The 25,048-nt window shown below is 35.1% G+C and overlaps 1 protein-coding gene across 1 annotated transcript in view; it reads right to left on the bottom strand.

Annotated features, from left to right (window-relative positions):
• The window catches only part of KMT2C (lysine methyltransferase 2C), a 271,020-nt gene that overhangs the window by 112,223 nt on the left and 133,749 nt on the right, over window positions 1-25,048 (bottom strand). The window contains exons 7-9 of the mRNA XM_040643770.1: window positions 11,060-11,222; window positions 3,811-3,982; window positions 1,790-1,904 (exon numbers count right to left, since the gene is read on the bottom strand). Coding sequence (XP_040499704.1) covers window positions 1,790-1,904; window positions 3,811-3,982; window positions 11,060-11,222 — 450 coding nt within the window. The remainder of the gene's footprint in view (window positions 1-1,789; window positions 1,905-3,810; window positions 3,983-11,059; window positions 11,223-25,048) is intronic.

The raw sequence follows: 25,048 nt of genomic DNA, 5'->3' as shown, positions 1-25,048 counted from the left end.
CTGAAAAAGAAAACACAACCAACTCAACCTGGGGGATGTATAGAGACAGCCTATGGATCTAGAGGCTTTTGATCTACACCCTAATACAAAATGAAAATTAGATCAAGAATTTCTTAATCTAAAGAGAAAAGCCCTGCTACTCAGTAAGAATAGTATGACAGCACAGGGAGAGAGCACCATATATGGGATAAACCATTATAAGACAGGAAACCTGAGTTTTAGTCCCTTTTCTGCTTCTACAAATAAGTAAACTTGGACAATTAACCACTAGGGCCTCACCAGCCATCATCTGGAATTTATTAGTTTGCCTATATAGATTTCAGAGGAAGCACATGAACTACTTTTATGACAGATCCATCCTAGAGAACATTTAAAGAAAAGTCATAGTAAATAGTTTGTAAATATCTTCCAAACAGGGAAAAAAAATTAGTTTTATTCAGTCAGTTGAGAAAGACAAATTTGTTTTATTCTTCTACTTTCACTTTAAGAGTTTAAATATTTTGTACTTCCATAGACAAGCACTTCTAGAATTTGTTGCTGTTTACCTGGGGGTATACTAATAACTCTGCCCAGTAGGTAAAGTTATCAGCCAACCTACAGGGTTTAGAGGTACAGATGACAAAGCCTCAGTATATTCCTCAGGAAGTGTAAAGAGACCAGTACAGAACACCACAAGGCCATAAAGATGCAAATAACAAAATAGACGGAAGAAGGGAGAACCACTGACTAAAAGAATATCCAGAAAAAATTAAAAATAACTGAAAATACATCTTAAAAGTGTCACACCAAGCAGAAAGACTGATATCTTAAGCAATGAAAAAATGGAAAAATGTCTACAGACCTCTAACTCTCAAAACCAAGAGAATCTTTAACAGCATCTATAAAATAAATATCTAAGTAAATAATCACTTACTAAAACTACCAAAGGGGAGAGACAACATACATACACTTATATGATTCCAAATATTTAATACAAGTGTATTTATACACATTTAAAAATGTGATGTACATATAAAATCACTACATAATCACCAAAATGTAGTGTGTTTTAGTTCTGGATTTTAAATTAATGGATTTTAAAACTATTGCTCTGTGTTTCTGTATCCTCATGGGGTCACTACATTTCCGAGAGTTTCTGAGAAGATTAAAGATAAATCATTCAAAAACAATTTCTAAGCCATGAAGCACCATACATATGTTAACATGCTCATAACAGCATTTTTTGTAATAGCCTAAAATTGTAAATGACCCAAATGTTCACCAACAAGTTATCTGATAAACAATTTGTGGTATGGCCACTACTTGGCGATAAAAAGGAATCACTAATGGTACACAAAAATATGGCTGATTCTCAAAATAATCATGCTGAGTTTAAAAAGCTAGACCCCCCCCCAAAAAAGTATATACTATATGATGTCATTTATATAAAACTCTAGAAAATGCAAATTAATTGACGGTGCGTGAAAGCAGACTGCCTGGAAGACAAGGAGGTGGGGTGGGAATGGGTGTACAGTTGGAAAAGAGGGATTCCCAAAGAGCACCATGAAACTTTTAGGGGTAATGAATTTGGTCGTTTTATTGAAGGTGATGATGGTTTCATAAATGTACACGTGTCAAATTAAATTACAAACTTTAAATAGTTGCGGTTTATTGAATATCAATTATACATCAATAAAGCTGTTTTGTAAAAAGTTGATGATAAGGTATAAATTTGAATAGGTATCCGATTTGTCTGCTCTATATAAAAAGCATACAGATGATATTTTTCTTAAAAAAATAAACAACTTACTTTGCATTTCCAGCCATTGGTTGGTACTGATTTCATAACTGGTTGAAGACAAAAAGTATGATACCCTTTGTCACACGTATCACACACTAGCATCTTGCTATCTTCTCCCGATTGTCTAAAAAATAAGATAGCATTAATGATGCCTTATCTTTAAACTTATGTTTATAACATAAGTAATCATGAGAAGAATCAATCCTAGGAGCTGCCCAGTTCATCAATACCTCAGTGTCTGTTTTGTCTATGCCCAGATAATGTTAGAGGTAACCCCCTAAAGGATGAGACAGACATCTTCCTAAGGTCCCTACAGGATCATCCTTACTGAACGCTCACCTATGGTGAACCTGCTTTAGCCAGGTTAGGATTCCTACAGAGAAGGAGGGGTAAGGCAAGATGAATGACTCTGACCTTTATTTTTTAAATATCTCAGTAAAATCCTTTCTAGGGGAAGGAGCTGTAACTGATAGGTGCCACTGCATGGGAAGGAACAAATCTTGGCATCGGGAATTGGAAAGACACTGTCAAATAATAAAAAGAGGATCAAATTTGGCATCAGACCTGTATTTGTATTCAGACTGCTGTTTTTCTAGTTGTGTGATTCCTGAACAAAATAAGCTTAGTCCTCTTGGTTTCGATAAAATGTGAACAATGAAGACACTGAGAATTAAATATAATTCTGGTTGAAGAGCTTAGAATATCCCATAAACATTAGTGCTAAATAAACAGGTATAAGAATCATCTTGTAATAATTAAGAATTGTAGTCAAAAACCTAAACTCTTTCCCTGAACACTCCTGTACCCCAAAGACTGGGCTGCTGGCCTACAGCATGAGCTCTGCCTTGATTCTTGGCTATCAACCACTCTCAGGGACTAAGAATTTAATTCAAGAGGAGGGGAAAAGAAAAACTAGGGAATGCAAGAAGAAGATCTGACAGAGGAGCCCTGAGTAAAACCTGGGGACAAATAGAAGTAAAAAGGAAGATGGGTTAGTTGGCCTCCAGTTCTTTCTTTCTCAGTTTAATAAATTCTACATATAAAATTGCATGTTTTATCTCTTTGGCTACATGGAAAGATCTTAGAGGAAAAGCAATCTTTCTTCAAGTTCTCTTATTCCTTCCCAAGAAAGTAGGCACAGATATAAGATATCAAATAAATGTTTGCTGGTATTTTAATTTTTGCCAAAATATAAAAGCACATCATCCTATTTATTCCACATAATTATAAGATCTTGACACTTATTATTATCAAATTAAATTACCAATAAAACAGACTAATTATGGCAGTGGTGGGCATAATTTCTCCTGTTACAAAAGTCCTCAGCTTGTAAACAATTTGAAGACTGCTACAGATGCAGGTAACTTCCCCAAATTATCATGCTAATTAGTAGCAGGAGAAAAAAAAAAATCACAGAAAAGATTGGAGAAATAACCAAAGGATGGAATACAACAAATAGGAAAGGATAACCCCATTACAAACGTTTAAATGCCATATAATAGCTGTACTTCTTTTTCAGTGATTATGGTGACTAGGATCAACTGAAGGTAACTTTTTCAGATAGATACAGGGTTTGCTTTTGTTTTTTTTTTAAGTAGTCTTAGCATAAATTGTTCTTCCTGGAATGAAAATTCACACATATCACTAATTCTTTCACTCATTCTCATAACTACTTTCCACAATTAGATAAGGTTTATTTTCCTATTAAATCACCCCAGTCTCTCTCAAAAATAGTCGCTTTGTTTTCTAATGCTTACTTCTTTTAAATTGTTAAAAATCATTCATTTAAAATGTCTGGCAAGTTGAAATTAGATTTTTAGGCAACCAGAGGAATTTAAAATTATTAAAATTAGTTTTTGTTTAGACTTGTTTCAAAATACCTAGTAATTTTTTAAAACATGACGAAGTCAGTGGGAATGAATACAGCTGCAGTATGAACAATCTTTATCATATTACACAGACCTTCAGCACCTAATAATAGGGTCTCGCTTAATCTCAATACACACCTTTGAGTTGAAATTAAAACTTACTTGCAGTTCTGGCACACTTTGCACTCAGGACATTGCCAACCTGCACGTTTTAATGGAGTAACCGCTATATCCAGGCACATTCCATGATAGTGCTGACCACAAGTAGTACAAAAGAACTGATCTAAGAGGTCTCCCGGGCTGTCGCACACTGCACAGTTTGCATCTTCCTTTGCTATAATTAACAGTAAAACAATGAAATTGTTGTATAAGAGTTTAGTATTTTTCTGACTTTACAATTTAAAAATCACTTGAAGGGAATTTGCATGGTAAATCTTTCAGACACTTGAGGTTATCCACATTGAACTGATATCCAATCAGAAGACGGTCTCAGTAAAACCACTGTAATGGATTTAATCCAAAATTAATTACATTAAATTTAATCATGTAGTTTTGCATATTTGTGCCTACATCTGCCTAAGACCATAAGCAGTTCTTATCTAATTTTATATCCCTGGTACCAGTGATGATGCTGGGCACCTACTTAATGCTCAACGTACACTTGCTGAAAAGAACCAAACAGGAAAATATCAACCGAGAAATGCCCTGAGGTGCAAAAATAACCATTTTATTTGGATGAAAAATATATTTTAAAATTAACAAGGTAAGTCAAGAGACAAAATTAAGAAATGTTAAGATCAATTAGATGCTACTTAAGCATAAACACTAATTTTTATTCAGATCAAATATATCTTTTCAATACTGGAAAACATCGTATGAAGGAGAACATTAAAGATGGAAACTACATATTCATACACAAATACAAAACTTCATATACTAATTCTAAATTCATCTATAATAATTGCCACTTTGTCAAAAGGTATAAAAAATCTATATAATTATGGGTATCTTCTATCCCTAAATGTGGATTAAAAGAAATAGCACTTTTTAAGTTCTTTTACCATCTAAAACAAAAAATAAATGTAAGAATAAACTGCCTTGCCAAGTACACAGTTAAACTCATGCATATTACAGTAAGAAAAATAATGTGTTCTAAAATCATACCAATGTGATGATATGTGTAAGTATGTCTATATCTGACACGTTCTCAACTAAATGGTTTGATTAGCTGATTATCTAAAGACTGTTTTAAACTGTATATATGAACCTTTTTTTCTCTCTTTTATTTTCTGAAGGTTTGGTCGTCCTCTCTGGCTTTAAGCCCTTTCTACCTTTTTCTTTCCCTCAGTCAAGAATCTTGAAACAGACTAATAATCTATTCCTTTTACTGGTTTTACAGGCCATAGAATTTCTGACATACAGACTTTTGGTTTTTATTTTAAAGTCCTTTTAAAATGATAAAAACCATTCGTAGTTTGAGGGCAGTACAAAAGTCCCAGGGTGTATCTGGACTGCCAGCTGGAACCCTGGGGGGCTGCACACCCACCATTCACCTGGCGCTATGTTCAAGAGGCTACCAATGATCTATCAAATCCAAAGATTACTTTTTTGACCTTATCTTATTTGCACTTTGCAGCACTCCCATTCCTATCCACTCCCACATGACGGTTCCCCTTACCTTGGCTTCTGTGACGGCACCTTTCTCCTGATTTCTCCTTAGGTCTCCCATGACTCACCCTCACGCTCCTGTGTTGGCTTCTGTACCCCTACAATTCCACTACATGCTGGAGTGTCTTGGGATTTCATCCTGCTCCTTCTTTTATAATTCCGCATGGTTTCTCTTTGTGATCACACCAACTCCCATGTTATAAAATACTACCATGATTCCCAAATCTTATCACCCACCCCAAACTTCTTTATAAACTACAAGATGTTATTTTCAAGTCTCATGGGACCTCAATAGCCAGATGTTCTTAAAAAAATACTCAAAACTCAACACCTCTAAAATAAAACATTTTTAAAACCTAAACCGCTCCCTTTTTTCTCAACCAGCTGGGTAAAGGCAGAAACTTTAATATCACTATTACTCCTCCCTGACCCAACATATCCAACTGTCCTTCTCTTTGTACAGTTCAGTTAGGTCCACTCTACTTTGGTAATTACACTATCTTCTAAATGGAATCCGGGCTTATGGATCTGACCTTTCCCTGATCATTTTCTACACACCCAGAGCAAGTTTTCAAAATTATGAATCTAATTGTTATGCCCTGTTTAAAAGTTTACCAAGACCTCCTTTTTCGCTCTAAAAGAAAAAGAAGATCAAAAATTTCTAGCATAAGGGAAAGAAGGAAAAAAGGGAAAAACAGCCCTTACCTCCCTTTGCCACAGAATCTCATGACCACTCACGGTTCCTGGTGATGCCAAGCAGTTTGCGATGCACATTCACACAACACGCTGTGCAGTGGTTGTGTGCTCACACGCACTGCTCCCCCTGGTTGTGTGCTCATACACACTTGTTCCCCCACTGTCTGAAATTGTGTTCCTTTGCTGTGCCCTAGCTCTTTCCAAAGAGGCCTTCAAAACTCTGCTCATGCACAGTCCTGCACCTTGTCTTTTTCAACTTTGTATCTTCAATTTCCTAGCACAAATCAAGTCTTATTAAATATATCTTAAATGAAGAACTTCTAAATCACTTTTAAATGAGTTTGATCGGCATTTAAAATAAATCAATTTAAAAATGGAAATGTCATAAATTAGTTCATTTTTGAAAGAAATGACACAATAGGGTGAATTTTTTTTAATACTAAGAGAGTGTCAGTATTTACTCATTCAAGCTCTGTACATTTAAAAACGAATCCTTGATTTTTGCCTATCCCCAAAACTTACAGAAACTGAAGCAAATACTGTGCTCTGATTATCAGATACTCAGTTCATCCTTCTATTGTAATTTGCAGGGAACACTGTCTCAATGCTTCTGTGAAACCTCCAGAGTTTACTTTCTGCCACTTAACTCGCCATACTAGTCACATGCGGCTATTGGGCAACTGAAATGTGATTATCCAAACTGACATGTGCTGTACTATATAAAATGCACCCCAGATTCTAAAGACTTACTAGGAAGAAAATAACATCAAATCTCTCAAAAATTTTATTGCTTACATGTTGAAATACTAATTTTTTGGACATACTAGGTTAAATATATATTTTTTAAATTAATTGTAGTTTTTAAAAATTTTTAACATGACTACTAGAAAGATCTGAATTACTCCTATTGCTCAAATCATATTTCTTTTGCATGGCACTGTTTTATAGAGCAAAGCCCATTCTACAGTAAGATAACTGTGTATATCACTGTGGCAGAGATAACTCTTCCTCTACGATAGTTTGCACCAATTCCTTAATGGCAATACCGTCATGTTGTTTGATTAGTATGGATCACTGGTAATAAATTAGACAAAGAAAAACATCCACATGATACATTCAGTCTAAAAACATTTATATGTAAAAAATACAACAGAAAAAAAGCACTGCATCAAGAAATGAGGTTGGTTCCAACCATTTCCCCAGTCAGGAAGAAGATATGTATAGAAACACCAAAATAACCTTTTGGAGGTCATGCAAAAAATGGTATTACTAGATAGCTTAAGTGTCGTGTCAGAAATAAGCATATGTACATATACATACATATATGCCCCACAGAGACATTAAGTTTGAAGCAATAACCAAACAATGAAGTGAAATTTTTCTTTAAGCAGTTGAAAAGCAGAAGAGATTGAGTGAAAGACTAAAGCTAAAGCTAATTTAAGAGAAGATAGGAGTTAAATCCAGGTAAATTTGGCTCCAAAGATCATGCTCTTTACTAATTGATATTTACTCCCACTGGAAGGACAAATAAGGTGAAGAATATCTGAGCATGTACAAAAGAAAGAAGGAAAGTGCCAGCAGAGGCATAGAATGAAGAAGCTAAATGATGGCGGAGGAGCAAGAAAAGAGCGGGAGGAACAGAAGGATCAGCTGTGGACAAGGTCATGTCCTGTGACAGCTGTGACAAGAGAAGAGATGGAGGAAAAGGCAAGAACACTGAGCCTAAATGAGAAGGAACCATGTCAGAGACACTTGGCCAAGCTGGAAGGTGAAACTACTGCTTACGCAGGGGAATATAAACCCTGGTGAAGAGCAACAAAAGTCAAATTGCTGCCAGACTCCATCCGCAGAGCATTGTAACTTCCGTCAACGTCACAGCACCTATCATCTCGGCTTACTTTACTGGCAGGACACTGAGCTGGACTAAACAAGATCACTAGCAAGAAAAAGTAAATCATGGATGTTGTCCAGAAAGGCTGGCCCACAGAGCAGGCAGGGAGGTTGGAAAGTTCAGGGACTGACAGAATTTAGGGTAACAGGAAAGTAGAAGGACCTGGTATCAAGAGATACAAAGACAACCAAGAAAATTAAGAGAAGTTAAAGCTGAGTGATGAAAGTAAATACACTGGGGAAGAGGAGGGAATGAAGAAATACAGCACTCCCACGTTTGAACCCTTCAAAAACTTCTCACTGCAGACAGACTGTCTAAACCCTTCCCTTGTTCACAAGACCTAGGTGATCTAGTCTTTGTTCACTCTGATGTTGTCTCTAGTATCCTCGGTGACTAGCTGTCATTCCACAATCTTGCCCGGCCCATTCCTCAAGACCTATACAGTAGTTGTTCACTCTTGCTGGAATGTTCTTTCCTCTGATCCTCTGGCTCCTTGCCATTTAGCTTTCCCTGAGAGGCAAAATACTACTCAGTAAGTGTATCTGGCTATGTCTCCGAGATGGTATTTAGTGTAAAATTCCTAGACAAGGTTAGTGTACACTTTCATCATCATGAAAATAATGATGAAGCCAGGACCAGCATTTATCTATGACAAAGCACCCTAAAACTGTTTTCTGATGAAAATCTTGGCCTTGCTCATAGGTTCTCTCTTTGCTGGGATTTCTTTCTAATGAGGTCCTTTTTTTTTTTTTTCTATTCAACTTTCATAAGAAGATGTCAGTCCAACTCCTAACTCAGCTAACTATCAAGCATATCGCTCTACACTTAGCCAGCAGCATAAAGTATTACACTCAATTTATACATACAATTTGGGTCTTAGGTAAGAGCTGGAATAGCTACCATTTTGTAAAGCAATTCATTTATACAAAGTAAAATGCTACATGGTTTCCATTAACTGTTATTTAAACCTCATAGTAACACTGGTGTTTAAGCCCCATTTTTTAAAAATATTAAGCACCTTGTGCTATGACACACAATTAGGAGAGCTAAAAATATTTATGAAAGATTTTATGAAGACCATTGCATAATCTTGTAAATTACTATAACACATTCTACCTACAATATTCTCTATATCCTTAGTGTATATAGACTGCACTGGTTAAGATCCTTGAGGAATAAAATTTACTCAATTGGACTTTGGTTTCATACCACTGGCTTATTTTGAGGACTGTTATTAGAAGTTGCCCTGTGGGATATGTTTTGCTACAGTGTATAATGTATATATAGTCTCAGTATCAAGTGAGTTATTTTGACATTACTATGAATCAGGTCACTGCTCATATTCCCTTCTTTGTGTTGATTGCTGGAGAGCTCTGAAGCCAAGTTTGTGGCTTAGGTCTAGGAAGTATGCATCTATTTACCAAAATACCAGTGTCACTATTATGTTCATATTTATACTATCTTTATTTTCCCATGGCCAAATTTCCTTGCGTATTTTTAGTTTTATTTTATCCTACTATTCATGTATTTTTATGAGTCTCCATAAATCTATTTTGGAACAAGGCACAATGCCAATAATTTCAGGGTATCTTTTAGCTCTGTGTGCCAGCACAGACCTCTCATTGTATGTATGGTAAGTGCCAGCAGCTCATCTCCCCTCAGTCCTTACACTTCATTAATTTACACAGTGTTTATTATGGTCTCTAACATTAAATGAGATAGACCCTATTAGAACACAGTCTGCAGTAGCAAGTAGGATGGCTATTAACTAACAAAACCTCTAATATACGGTCACAGAATAGTTTGTATGTTGTTTACTGAGGTTTGAAATATGACTAAGTACAAAACACTGAATAAAATTCAGATTCTTAAACACACATACGGTTGTTTTATTTGATTGGCAAAGTGCATTATACCACCCAGAATATAATCAACCCTGATGACCAACATTGCAGTTGGTACACCTGTGTGAAGTAATTCACTACATGAGGTCTTAAAATAAAAAACACCCATGACAGCTGCTGTGCATGAATGTTCTTCTTCTCAAAGATTTAAGTATGTAATCGCACACATATTTTAAAACTTTAAATCCCTTATTCGCCTAAATTCAATCTGACATTTCAGTTTGCCCTACCTATAATTTCTGTCTGTATAGCGATTAAGGACAACATGATTATACATGTAAACAAAAATAATTTCAACTGAAGATGAAATTATGGTACTGAGATTATACAATCTAACTGTATTTGAGACTATTTAAGTTTAAGCCTGAGCTATATTTACATTTCACAGAGCCAGACAAGATTTTTTTAAAAAGCTTTCATTAGTATTGCTAAGACATAGATAAAAGCTAACACTAAAGTAACTAACAGGTAACATAAAAAATAATAATAAAGCATCACAGAGATTTCACAAGGAGACTGGAAATTCAATTTACTAGGGGGAAAAAATCCCAAAGCATACATGCTCATTGGAAATCCATATACTAAGAAAAAGACAAGATCTCTGTTTAACAATTAAGATAGGAAAGAGTTATAATTTTCTATATAACAAATTTCAAACATTTAAATATTCTCACGTAATTATAAAATAATGTTTGGAAAAGAAAGGAAAAAAGCACAACTGAGGATTATAGGTAACCAAGACAGATAAATCAAGAAGAAGCACTAACAGAGATTTCTATTATGATTATCAGGGCTATACAATTACCAAGAATTTTAAAAGTGTTTCCTGATCCTATTAACGTACATCCTGAAGTAACACCTGAGGGAATCATCTTCTAATATTCTAAACTGGGTGGTTTTTGGTGTAGAAGACACTGAATACTGTTTAACTAGTTAAATGGCTCTACAGTACATATTAAAATATACTCAGTATTTCTTTCTACAGAGGTTCAAAAAAAAATTTTTTTAACAGAATTTAAAACATGCAAACTGTCTTTGAAATTTTGAGGAAATACCTCTGGTATTTAACTTCAATGATACTGGTGATAACAGATCCCCCCAAGGATCTCCGGCAAAGATCCCTTAGATTATCAAGATTATCGAATATTACCTTTTAATACAAGCAAAATAACATTTAAGGAATTTACAACATTAGTTATTTGAAGTAAGTACACTGATAAATGTTTGAAAAGTATATCTGTAGTAAACTTACATCTTTCAGGAGCTTGGTCAATGTGCTCTGGACACAGAAGAAAGAAGTTCCTGAAGTCCTGAAAGGTACCAGCTCCAGCAGCACAAGGATAATGGTACATCTGGGTGCATTTCTCTTCACAGCATTTGATAGTGGCTCCAAGGTGCTTACAAAATGCACATCGCTGAAGAGGGCAAATGGGAAAGAAATCTCTTAATAAAATCTGGAAAAGGAGCATTCAAATGTGCGGCTAGGAAAGTATAAAAACAGTCTTGTATACATTACTAGTAAAACAATTTAAACCTCCGTAATACTAAATAAAGGATCCATTAAAAATGATAAAATCTAAAGTACTCAGTTGAGTGCTTGGTATAATACAGGTTCAAGTTTTGAAAGTGAGCATTTCACTTTTTTCTACTGACTTTTGTCAAAAACAGCTAAATTTTTTTTTTAATTAGTAATATGGTTGAAAGGGCAAGTTGTCTAGTTGTGGGTTATTTCAACACATTTTAAATCCCACCAACAAACTAATAAAACGAATCTATACTGTTCACAAAACCTCTTACTATTTTCACCCTACCTAAAAATCAGTGTGAAATAAACCACAATCATAGAATAAGTTAATAAGGGACAATCATGGGATTAAAGGAACGCCTACAAATCTACACACTCCCTGTAGCAGTTTCAAGTTTCTTAATAAAAACTGGGAATGGGATGAGGCACCTGGGTGGTGCAGTCGTTAAGTGTCTGCCTTCGGCTCAGGGCGTGATCCCAGCATTCTGGGATCAAGCCCCATATCAGGCTTCTCCACTGGGAGCCTGGTTCTTCTCTCCCACTCCCCCTGCTTGTGTTCCCTCTCTCACTGGCTGTCTCTCTCTCTTAAATAAATAAAATCTTTAAAAAAAAAAAAAAAAACTGGGAATGGGAAGAAAAATTGAATCATCTGAGTGTCTCCTTTCCCTATTTCAATGTGCCTCTATTCTCTTGCTAGTGGTAAAAGCAGAGAAGGAAGCCCCAACAGAAACACAGGGGAAGTGCAGGACAACTAAAGGTGTAAGAAGTCAGTACAAATTACCTACAATGCAACATGTACTTACTCAGCTTTCCCTAAGAATGATTAATAAACTCTCCCTCATCTTCCCAAGGTCATTCTGCGTATCACATTCTTTGTGGGTCTTTTCCTGGGTAGCCTGCATTGTACAGTATAAAATCTCTCTTCTGCAGATGCCTAGCTGTCTATCTTGTACAGGCTTCTGTTTTAGCATTCATGCCACTCACTGCATAAGAATTATTTACTTGTTTTTTCATCCTAGTCCTGGATCCTTGAGGGAGAGGCACATATTTTGCTATCTTTGCATCTGTAGCACTATGAATGCTACTTGACACAGAAAGCCCTACTAAACAGGTGTTCATATTTGTATGTACTAAATGGATTTCACTGTTGGTAATCTCATTGTTAAGTGTGGTTCATGAATAGCAAAATTGAAACAACAGAAGCCAAACAGGACAATTTATGGTAAAACTGGCCATCCTGAAAGAGAGAAAGTTGCTAACATTACTAAGAAGAATTTTTTTTTTTTAAGATTTTATTCATTTATTAGAAGAGAAAGAGAGAGCACGGGGGAGGGGGTCACGGAGAGGCAGAAGCAGAGGGAGAAGGAGAAGGAGACTCCCAACTGGCAGGAAGCTCAATGCAGGACTCGATCCCAGGACCCTGAGATTATGACCTGAGCTGAAGTCAGATGCTTAACCAACTGAGCCACCCAGGCACCCCAATTAGGTCTTCACATGCTAACATACTTATTCTGTATTCTCCTAGTCTACCAGAGAATACAACAGTTTTTAAATTATAATTCATTCCAGCATTTTATATAAGGTGCCATCAAATTCTTCCTTGTAACCAACCTAAGAAAGTTTAGTATCTCTTGATGAGTCTTCTACACATTTTGAGCACTGTCAACAGACCACTGTAGCTTCTAGCTGACTCATAAACACAGTTATATCTGTGGCATTTTTGTTGTCTATAACATCCACAAGTTCAGAAACTATGGGGTGACTGAGTGGCTCAGTCGTTAGGCATCTGCCTTCAGCTCAGGGCGTGATGCCGGCATTCTGGGTCCGAGCCCCACATCAGGCTCCTCCGCTGGAAGCCTGTTTCTTCCTCTCCCACTCCCCCTGCTTGTGTTCCCTCTTTCTCTGGCTGTCTCTATCTCTGACAAATAAATAAAATCTTAAAAAAAAAAAAAAGAAACTAATAAACATTTCAGTTCTCTTTTTGTAGTTATGGGTGCTACATCATTAAAAAGACAAAAGAAAGAAAGGCTATTTCTCTTAATAAAGTATAATAACCAGCTTTTTCTGAATTTATTTTTATGTTATGACTCTCAGGGTCTCTATATATGTTTAGCTTATTATCACAACCAAAATTAACAACATGTGTAACATCTCAGTAGTCTGAGTATCCTTGAGTCATGCCAGAAACACCAAGAAAATGCTGAAGGAGAAAAGTGCATTTATATGTCCAACTGATTGCTATAAAGTTTTTATATTAACTTATTAACATAACAAAATAATTTCAGCTAAACTGCTAAAATCTAGAATCTCCATCATTTTTTAGCATACGGCAAGTTGTACAGAAGCCTTTTGCACTAAAAATAATTTTGGCAAATAAAATATAATGACTTTTATTTAAGTGCATAATAAGGAAACAAAATAATTTAAATTGATCCTTTTCCCAATGTCTATATCATTTTAGAAACATCAACATGTTCTCTTAATCACATTTGCAGTGGAAAATATTACGTGACATTAGCTAAACTACTATGAGAAGTCCTGGAATGTATCCAACATACTAATTTACAATAACATATAAAGATACAGGGAATAAAGGAAGGGAAGTAAAATACTAACTGCATTTAAGTGAACGTTTCAAGCCCATCTGTTATAATTACATAGCTAATGAAAGACATTTGGCATTGAAAGAAAATGTATACTTTATATATGCTAGAATACATCTTTCTGAACCAAATAAAAGCATTTGTAAATTGTAGAAATTATGAAAGAATAAATTTCCACAGGGAACTTCTCTAACATCAGCATTCCTCTACAACACATATAGGAATAAAACAAATTATAAACTAAGTAACAATTACAAAGCTAATTAACATCTGGGGAGAGGGAGGTAAATAGCTCTTAAATGGTTTATCAAATAAACAATTTATTTGAATCAGTATTTAAAGCTCCTAAATAGCATTTTATTTTTTTCTACCTTTTTTAATCATTAAAAAAAGAAAAAGGGGAGAGGTAGAGAAAAAAGAAAAGTGTTACAATATCTTTTGACAATTATCCAAGAGCACATCCAAGAAAAAACTCTTGAGTTCGTGTCCAACTATTAAGACTAAGTTTGAGGAACTTCTAAAACTTTTATTTCACTAGACTGAAATAAGGAAGGTTCTCTCAAAATAAATCTGCAATACAAAACAAAGCAGAATCAACACAATTTCAGAGATTAAGGTTAAAGATGAGTTATGAAACTTATCTAACAATAAGTTTGAGGATATTCCAAAGTTCATTCAACTAATTGTGAAGTATCTATTCTGTATCAACTACGGCAATGGGCTAAGTGCTCTAAGAAATATCAAATATTATTATAGGTTTCCCATATACCAAACTTTTTAACCTTTCCCAGACTTTTCTTATCAGTCAGCTGGGATTCTCCCAGAATGCAGAATAAAGAATAAGGACAAAGTAAGAAAAACAAGTAAAATGATGGTAAACTCATCCACAAAATTCAGTGTCTCCTTAGCAAGAGTACCAAAAGGAGAGAAAATAGAAGGACTATAATCAGAGAAATTACTCTTAAAAAAATCATGAAAATATCTAATAATAACAGCTAACATGTACTAAGCATTATTTCACTGAACAGGTGGGGGAGGCAGCAGAGTCCTTCTCTCTGTTCACTGATCTCTGTATCACAACAAAAGCACCTACTCTTAATATCTGCCACATTGCCTCCCTAATGGGAAATACCCACTTCAGATTAAAATTTCTCACACCTAGAAACACTGGCAAAATTTTAAGGTAACAAAGAAAAGGAAAAACTCCAGTAGTCTGTGAAAGAGAAAACAGGCCAGCTACAAAGAAAGGAGAATCAGTCATTACTTCTCATTAGCAATATTCAATGCAAAAACCAAAAAAAAGCTATATTTTCCAAGGTCAACAAAGAATTATTTGAAACTAAAATTTTAATACCTGCTAAGTTTACATTCAAGTCCATGGATAATAAACATAAACAGGTTAAATTCCCTATTAAAAAACAGTAACTTTTCAAAATGTGCAAAACATACTTTATACATGTGCATATGCACGCACATACACACACACACATTTTATTTAGGTATATGTGTGTGCATGTATGTATGTGTGTGTATATATGTACATACATGTGCATGAGGCACAGTGACACAGCAAATTTAAAAATAAGAGCTGGAGGGAAAAGCACAAACAAATGCTACCAAAAAGAAAGCAGCTATAGCAAAGAAAATTGGATCCAAACCAAAAAGTAATGAATAGGACAAAGATAAAGTTCACATTAAAATAAGTCTTATGTTAAAAATTCCAACAGAACAAGACACAGTCATTAAAGTTTACATACCTACTATGAATTTCCTTGACATATAAAAGTAAAACTGAGTAGAAATATGTACATGAATACATCAGACTTTAATACAGCTCTCAGGAATCAAGATATAAATAGATATGAAATAAAGAATTTAATAACAATGATCAAGTTCAATTCAAACTTACACATAGATACACAGATCTCCATGATCCAAAACTAGAGAATATACACTCTATTCAAATGTAGTTTTTTATTTTTATTTTTTAGAATTATTTTTAATTCACTATACATATGACCATAAAAAAGTCCACAAATTCAAAAAAATCAAGTATTTCCTAGGCCATATTTTAAAAAGCAGGTATTTCCTAAACCTAAGACATTAATAATTATGAATTTACAACAGAAATTCAAAATCTATCCACTAGAAAAATTTTTAATTCCCTTCTATCTACAGCAGATTTCTTTTGAATCAAAAGAAAAAACATATTATTTTTGAAATGATTGAATAAGAAACATGTCAAAATCTTTGAGATGTGGGAAATTTGGTCATGAAAAAAATACAGCTTGAAAAATGCAAAACTCAAGACCAAAGGATAAAAATAGATAAAGCTAGATTTAAAAACTGAAGCAAGTAAGAACCAACATCTACTGCATGAGATTACATATCTCAGAAGTCAACCCACCCTAATACTGTGTTTAGGAAGAGGTTATTCATGAGATTCAGGTGTTAAAGTCTCTAACAAAAGAATTAGTGTTTGCTTTAGAAAAAATATGCTTAAAATAGAACTGACTGAAATAAAAATCAATGTACCAAAACATTTTACATATAAATTGGCTTAAAGTCATGAGTATCCTGATGAGTGATTTGTTGTTGCTATGCTGGCCCAGTTAATTATTCTGGTTTGTACACTAATAAACATAGATTTCTGACTGGAACATTTGCTAAAAAAAAATAAATAAATAATAACATTACAAAATCAAAATGGACACTGCTATGAATGAAGTTGTTCTCCCACCAGTATCTTCCCTTTCTGACCCTTCTTCCTCGCTGCTATCACAATGGTCTTTCTAAGGGAGTCCTTGATACCTCTGGATCAGGTCCAACCTCCTCAAGATGGCACTGTGTTAGGTAGACTCCTAAAATGCCTGCACTCTTGTAAAAATATATATATATGTATATGATGGAATATCATGCCAGAGATTACACTATATGACAGGGCAAATGGATTTTTGCAGATGTGATTAAGGCTGCTATTCAACTGATGCTGAATTAATCAAAGGAGAGATTGGTTTATTCAAATTACACAATTCCTTTAAAAGCAGAAAGTTTTCTCCAGCTGGTAGAAGAAAGGAAAGTCACAGAAATTCAAAGCAAGGGAAGGATTCAAAACATCACTGCCATCTTTGAAGACAAAAGGAGTCACATGCAAGATCCAGGAGTGGCCTCTAGGAGCTGCCGGCAACCTCAAGCAAGGTTGGCCAATTAGCCAATTGCCAATAAAGAAATGGTAACCTCAGTATTACAACTGCACAGAATAGAACTCTGCGTTCAGCTAAATGAGCTCAGAAGAGAATTCTTCCCCAGGTCTTTGGATAAGCACCCAGGCTGGTAGACAGCTTTAAGACCCTAAACAAAGAGCACAGTTGAGCCTACCCAAACCTCTGACCTAGAGAAATATGATCTCATAAATGGGGGCTGTTTTAAGCCATTAAATTTATGGTAATTTATTATATACCAATATCTCACATTTAGCACATTTCACAGAGTGGTTTGGTTTCTGCCAAATCACTATATTTTTAAGAAAATTTTTCTATTATACTTACAATATACAGTGTCTTCTTTACTCAAAACTATTAAGTAAATAGGGTAAATATTTTAAACTCCATCCTAGTAACAAAGCAGCAAAACCTAAGAGAAACCTACGATAAGCATTTCTGAGCCAAACATTCTGAGTACACAAATGTGCCCTCTTTCGAACTGGGTCAAGGAAATAGTAAATTCTCTAGTTGATAACAACATACATAAATCAGGAAACCCTAAAGAAATAACCATAGTAGCTATAATCTTTAACATAACCATAAATAAAAACATGAATAAATCTATGTAAAACTTTTAAACTTTTATATGGTGAAAAACCATACATATCTCAGAGAAAATCAAATGACAAAAGAAATTTTTTTTAAATAACCTGCAATTTGAATTACAAATGTCTATTATCCTGAATATATAAAAGTAAAGCTTATAAATTATAAAAATGAGTACAACTTAAAAATAGACAATGACACTTTATAGAAGCACATAATTTAGGGAAGACATAAAGCGGGCCAATAAAACATATTTAATATGCAGAAGTTAGTGAACATGATTTCCCAGTAACCAGGCCAACCACTTTACAAGAATGACCTTATTCAAGTCTAACAACCACCATTTTAAGTGGATACCATTACCGCTCATTTTACAAATGAGGCAGAGATTAAATTCCTTGCCCACCCTTACAAAGCCAGGAAGGGAAAGAGGAAATGAACTGGAGGAATTCACAATTAGTTAGATATGGGTAATTAATGCAAATTCCATTAACACACTGAATAGTTTATCCCACTTATATCCTCACTTTCACTTAGGTTATAAGGAAAGAAGGTAGCCACTTTGGGATTTGAATTCCATAAAACATTAATCCTCACTGACTACCAAAAGAAATATATTAGAATGTTCATAAAACACAATTCATAATATTTTCAAATTGAAAAGCCCCAATGCCCAACAGTAAAATGGATAAATTATAGTATTCGGACAACAGAATACTACTACCTATAAATGAATGACAATTACAATTTGCCATTTGGTGAATCTCACCAACATAATAGTATGTGAAAAAGAAAACAGTACTTATTGTATGAGGCCAATTATATAAAGTACAAAAACAGACAAAACTAATTTATGATGTTAGTAGTGATGATAATGCTTGCCTCTAGGCAGTTAAAAGTAGTGACCAAGGGGCGCCTGGGTGGCGCAGTCGCTAAGCATCTGCCTTCGGCTCAGGGCGTGATCCCAGAGTCCTGGGATCGAGCCCCACATCTGGCTCCTCCACTAGGAGCCTGCTTCTTCCTCTCCCACTCCCCCGCTTGTGTTCCCTCACTCCCTGGCTGTCTGTCTCTGTCAAATAAATAAATAAAATCTTTAAAAAAAAAAAAAAAGTAGTGACCAAAAGCAACAGAATTCCGGGAGTGCTATTATTAGCTTCTTGAACTGATCTCAGTTTATGCACATTGATCTTATTTAGGGGTGTTCATGGAAATGTACACGTATAATAGGTACAATGTCTATTCTTACAGACAGTACACTAACAGAATGAGGTCATCCAAACAGAAGTTATATTTACAAAAGCCAGTAAATATATCCACACACAGTCAATACAAGTGAACCAGATTCTGGATGAATAAAACTCTCGTACCTGACTTTGGAGACCAAACTGTGTTTCCCACCTGTCTCACAAAGAAGTGATAGAGCAGACTTCCATTACTGTCAGTTGACAAAATGCTACTCAGAAAGTAAGCACACTGGCTTATCACATAAGAAATATCAGTAAAAATATTAACACAAACTAAAATGCTTGTAGCAGCTGAATTATATACCAAGAGTATTTATATAATCATAGCAAATAACTCAAATATGTTGTATGCCACTCATGGGCTCAAAGGATAATGACAAAAAGCAATGACAATATTAAATCTCATTATTGATCTACTAGCTTTGGGTGTTTATTTGGATTTCTTTTATTTTTTATTTCTTTTTATATTTAATTTTTTTTAGAAATCTCTACACCAAACCCATGACCCTGAGGTCAAGAGTCACATGCTGCTCCAACTGAGCCAGCCAGGCACCACATTTGGACTTCTTTTAAATTGATGCACAAAATAAACAATAATTTTCCTTTTTCTTTTAGTAGCTTTTTCAGTTAGAAGAAAAATTAACTATCTTAAAAGAAAAGATACAATCACAGACTGGATAGGGGAATACAAATTTTTAAAGATATAAAGAACTGAATTAAATCAAAAAAATATCAACATGAACTCATGATTTAAAAAAATATCTTTTCTTTATGTGATTTATTTTTGACCAGGAGTCAAGATAATTCAGGGGAACAATAGTCCTTTAGAATGATGCTGGAACAACTGAATATCCACATGGAAAACAAAGAACCTTGAACCTTATGTCTTGTATTCTCACACCATACACGTAATTTAACTATAAAATGAATAAATAACCTTACGGTAACCTTGGAATATGCAACAATATTTTTATATAAGGCATACCAAGCACAATCCTTAAAGGAAAACATTTGAAAATTGACAAATGACATACTTCATCAAAATTAAACCATCTGTTCTTCAAAAAGCACTAAAAAAATGAAAGCAAGATGCAAACTAGGCAAAAATACTTACAAAATACATCTCTAATAAATGATTCCTTTGCAGAATACATAAAAAACAAACTCTCTTAACTCAATAGTAATGAGAAGACAAATAATTGGAAAAGGGGGGGGTAGATGTGAAAGATTTGGGCAGGCAATTCAAAGGTATAAAATGGCAAGTAAGTACATAAAGATGTTCAATTTCACTACTCATCAGGAAATACAAAATCAAGCCCACAATGAAATATCATTAAACACCAACCAGAATAGATGAAATTTAGAAACATTGACAATAACCAGTCCTAGAAAACTGGAGAGCAAATGGAACTCTCTCACATCTTACTGGTAGAAATGGAAAAGTATAAGATCCTTTTGAAGTAACTGTCAAACTGTCTTCCAAAGTTAGACATATACTTTCTAAGAATCAGCAATTTCAGTTCTAATTATTTCCACAAGAAACATGAAAAGATATATCATGTTGCATAAATGTTCACAGCAGCTTTATAAATAATAGCCACACAGAGGAAGAAATCTTTCAGCTGGTGAATGGATGAATCTCAAAACCACTATGCTAAGTACAAAAGCCAGACAGAAAAGATTTCATACCCTACGATTGCATTTATATATCGATCTAGAAAAGGCAAAACTATAGGAAGAGGAACAGATCAGTGACTGCCAGGAACTAAAGAGGCAGGAGGGGACAGAACATAAAGGGTCATGAGAGAACATTCTGGGATGAAGGAGATACTCTGTATCTTGATTATGATGATCGTTATATACATGACTATACATACTTCTCAAAACATATTCAACTGTACTTTTCTTTAGAAGGACTGATTTATCTTGTATATAAAATAAACCTTAAAAGAACAACTCTCATGCAGAAAAAAACCTCCAAATTTATTTACTGGGTAATGAATGGCAGACAGGCTAGCATCAGAGTAACTATTTTAAAAATAAAATTTGTAAAATCTGAATAAAATATAAAGCCTAACTACTGCAAGTCACTTGTGAATAACCGAAAGCAAGATGGAAAGGAAGGACGTTTGATGCTTGGAAGAAGACATCACTGGCTAAGATTTGTGTTGAAACAAATGTTTAGCTACAGACATCTCATGTGCATGGAAAGGGGGAGACTGGAACCAGACCTCACACAAGGGATGTGGGAAAACAGATGAAGTTCTCAGGACTAGGGAGATTGGAAACTGAGGGAAACCTTGAAAAGAGGGAGCTACAGAGAAGGGGGCCCCCAGATTAGAATAAACTCTCAAATTTTCCTCATACCCCTAACATGTACCTTCACAGAAGGACACTGAGCAGCTCAAGGAAAGCAACACCTGAACTGCTGAAGGAACCCAGCAGATGATGCCGATGGCTGGGATGATGTAGACTGGAGTCTAAGTCCAGCCATTGTAAAAGCCTCCAGAACAAAATTTGCCATTGAACAGATGAAGGTAATAGAATCCAGAATCTGTAACCTATCACCTAAAAATGTGCAGTGTACAATAAAAATTCCTAGACATGTGAAAAACCAAAAACAAGAAAATGGGACCCATAAGGGAGAAAAAAAAATTCAAATAATTAATCATGGAACACTACATCAAAAACTAAGGATATACTGTATGGTGACTGACATATTAAAAAATTATAAAAAATTCAAATTAAAAAATGACAAGATGTACAAAGACTTTAAAGCAATTATTAGAAACATACAGAAAAAACTGGTCACAACAAAGAATACAATAAAAGAGACATAAAAATTGCAAAGTGAGGGGCGCCTGGGTGGCACAGCGGTTGAGCGTCTGCCTTCGGCTCAGGGCGTGATCCCGGCGTTATGGGATCGAGCCCCACATCAGGCTCCTCCACTATGAGCCTGCTTCTTCCTCTCCCACTCCCCCTGCTTGTGTTCCCTCTCTCGCTGGCTGTCTCTTATCTCTGTCGAATAAATAAATAAAATCTTAAAAAAAAAAAAAATCCTTTAAAAAAAAATTGCAAAGTGAAAACCTAATGGAAATTCTGCAAACCTGAATTAAAATAATTTAAATAAAAATGTCAATGGACAGGTTTGACAAGAGATTGGATAGGACAGAAAAAATGGTCAGTGACGTTGAAAATAAATGAATCATTTATCCATTCTGAGAAACTAAAATTATTAAAAAAGAAATTAAAAGAGCCTCAGTAACCTGTGGGACAGTATCAAATATATTAACATACATGTAATTGGAGTTGCAGGGAGAGAAATTATGGGACAGAAAAAGAATAAGAAATAAAGGTCAAACTTTTTACAAACTTGGTGAAAAAAATCAACTTACAGTTTTAAGAAGCTCTGCAAACCCCAAGCAGGAAGAATACAAAGAAAATCACACCTAGGCACATCATAGTCAGACTGCTGAAAACCAAAGATAAAAAGAAAATCCTGAAAGCACCCAGAGAATAATCAAAACATTATACACATAGGAATAATGATACTAATGACACGTCAAGTGACTTCTCATGTAAACGATGGAAGACAGGAAACAATGCAAGAACCTCTTTTAAATACTCAAAGAAACACACATCAAGGGGCACCTGGGTGGCTCAGTCAGTTAAGCGTCCGCCTTCAGCTCAGGTCATGATCCTGGAGTCCCAGGATGGAGCCCCATATGGGGCTCCCTGCTCAGTGGGGAGTCTGCTTCTCCCTCTGCCCCTCACCCTGCTCATGCTCTCTTTCTCTCTCTCTCAAATAAGTAAATAAAATCTTTAAAAAAAAGAAAAGACGAAGAAGACGAAGAAGAAGGAAAAGAAAGGAAAAGAGAAAAAAGAAAAGAAAAGAAAAGAAAAGAAAAGAAAAGAAAAGAAAAGAAAAAAGAAAAACGAATCAACCTAGAACTATATATTTGGGGGGGGAGAAGTCTTCAAAACTGAATGCAGGCTTCTACCTCCAGACACAACGGAGGAGAGATGTACATTTCCCTACGTTTTAACTCAGTATAGCTATAAACCTTGAACACAACACATAAGACAAACACAAGAAAACATTAAAAGGTAGAGAGAAGTGGCAGACCAACTAGAGACTCAGGCACTGAAGATTAAAAAAGCATAAATTCCCTAGGTTTGCTTTCTGATTCGTATACAGAACAGGTGCTAAAGAAGCCAACAATCCAGAAACACTAACAGGTACACAACAAAAAGAGCCCAAGAAACGCCTGCTGTCTCTAACCAAAAGAGTGGGAAAGTGGCAGGCTAGCAAGACAGAAAACTGTTAGATAATAACCAACCTGTTGAAGGCAAATCCCACAATCCCCAGCAAAGGCCAAAGAGAACCCAGACCCAGACACCCCTTCTCGCCACCAGATAGGGTGACATCACAGATGGCTAGATTGAGAGCCAGGACATTCACACCCACTGCAGAGGAATAAGGCCTCCTTCCTCCACCGTGTTGGTGGAGAGAAAGTGGGAAGCCTGGAGCTGAACATCCACACAGTGATCACGAGGTGTCCCTAACCCTCCTCACAGGGGTGGTGGCAGGGGACACCTACTGGACAATCAGAACTTAAACCACTGCGCAGAGCTAACATGCCCCCCCTCCACTCCCACCGTAGTGTCACTGGAGACCATCTGATAAGCAGTAAACTTGTAAGCCAGGGTGGTATCAGCAAAGCACAGAGAGGAGAGTCTAAACTTTCACTCTTGTGCAACAGCCACTAGAGGCTCCTCTCCAACAATCAATGGAGGTCAATTATGAAACTGGAACTTCCACACACCTGGGAATAACACAGTGGTGCTGCCCCTTTGGTTCACCCCTCAAAAGCAGTTTCAGATAAAATCTGCTTCAGATAAAGGGAAAGGGTATTAAATAATATACAGACTTTTTAACACAATACTATAAAGGATTTCATCAAAAATAAGTTGTCATACCATAATAATAAAAACCATTTCAATACAAATAAGAATAAATGTGAGCATATATGTGAAGACATATATGTTAGTATGTTAGTTATTTCCCAAATACTTTAAAGTATACGTTATAGAAATGCTTTACCAAGAAATTATGAACAAGCTTGATGCAAATTTTAAAAAAATACCAGTTTAAGCAAAGAAACAAAGTCTTGGCCAAGAAATATAAGATACCATGAAGAAACAAATGGCAACTTTAGAAGTGAAAAATATACTAACAAAAGTAAAGAACTAACTGAAAGGGCTTAACAATGGAATGGAGAAATTACGCAACTTGAGTAAGTGAGAAAACAGACTGATAATGACTTAAAATGATATCTTTACCATAAAGTAACTTTTTATAATTATGCATTTAGTCTACATCTGGACTTTCTATTCTGTTCCAGCAATCTATTTATGAATCTAATGCCACAGTTGTCATTGTAGCTTTCCAGTATGTTTTTAACATCTATAAGGGCTGCTACCCCTTCATTTTTGTTTATTTTAAGGATGTTTACAGCTGGTTTTTTTTCCTATTGAAATTTAAATCTCATAAAAATTACATTAAGTTTATACATTAAGTTAGGGGACATATTGTGCTTTTATTCTCTTTGCTTCCATCTTTTATTGTGAAACATACCACACAAAGTGTATTTTTATAATTTAAGGAATTATTAAGAGAGCATCTGCTCATCAACACACAGGATAACATCAGGAATCCTGTCAGGGAAACTATTCATATGATTATTCCAAACCCCTCCTCACAGGTACACACTATTAATAATTAATAGTAATTAATTATTTTGTAGTAATTAATCTTTTGCTTTTGTAGTAATTAATCTTTTGCTTTTCTCTGGATGTCTTACTAGCTACATATATATCTCCAAACAAAATAATTTAGGTTTGCTTGTTTTGAACTACACTTAAGTATAAATATACTAGAGGATTTTTTTGTGACTTAGCTTCAACTCAGTGTACATTTGTGGAATTCAACCATTTGACTTTTGTAGCTATAGATCATTTTCACTGCTAGATCGTATTCCTTTGGATGCATATATCCTA

The sequence above is a fragment of the Ursus maritimus genome, unplaced genomic scaffold (genome assembly GCF_017311325.1).
Source record: "Ursus maritimus isolate PB19 unplaced genomic scaffold, ASM1731132v1 scaffold_3, whole genome shotgun sequence".
Classification (NCBI taxonomy): domain Eukaryota; kingdom Metazoa; phylum Chordata; class Mammalia; order Carnivora; family Ursidae; genus Ursus; species Ursus maritimus.
This window is presented reverse-complemented; position numbering and strand designations above follow the sequence as displayed.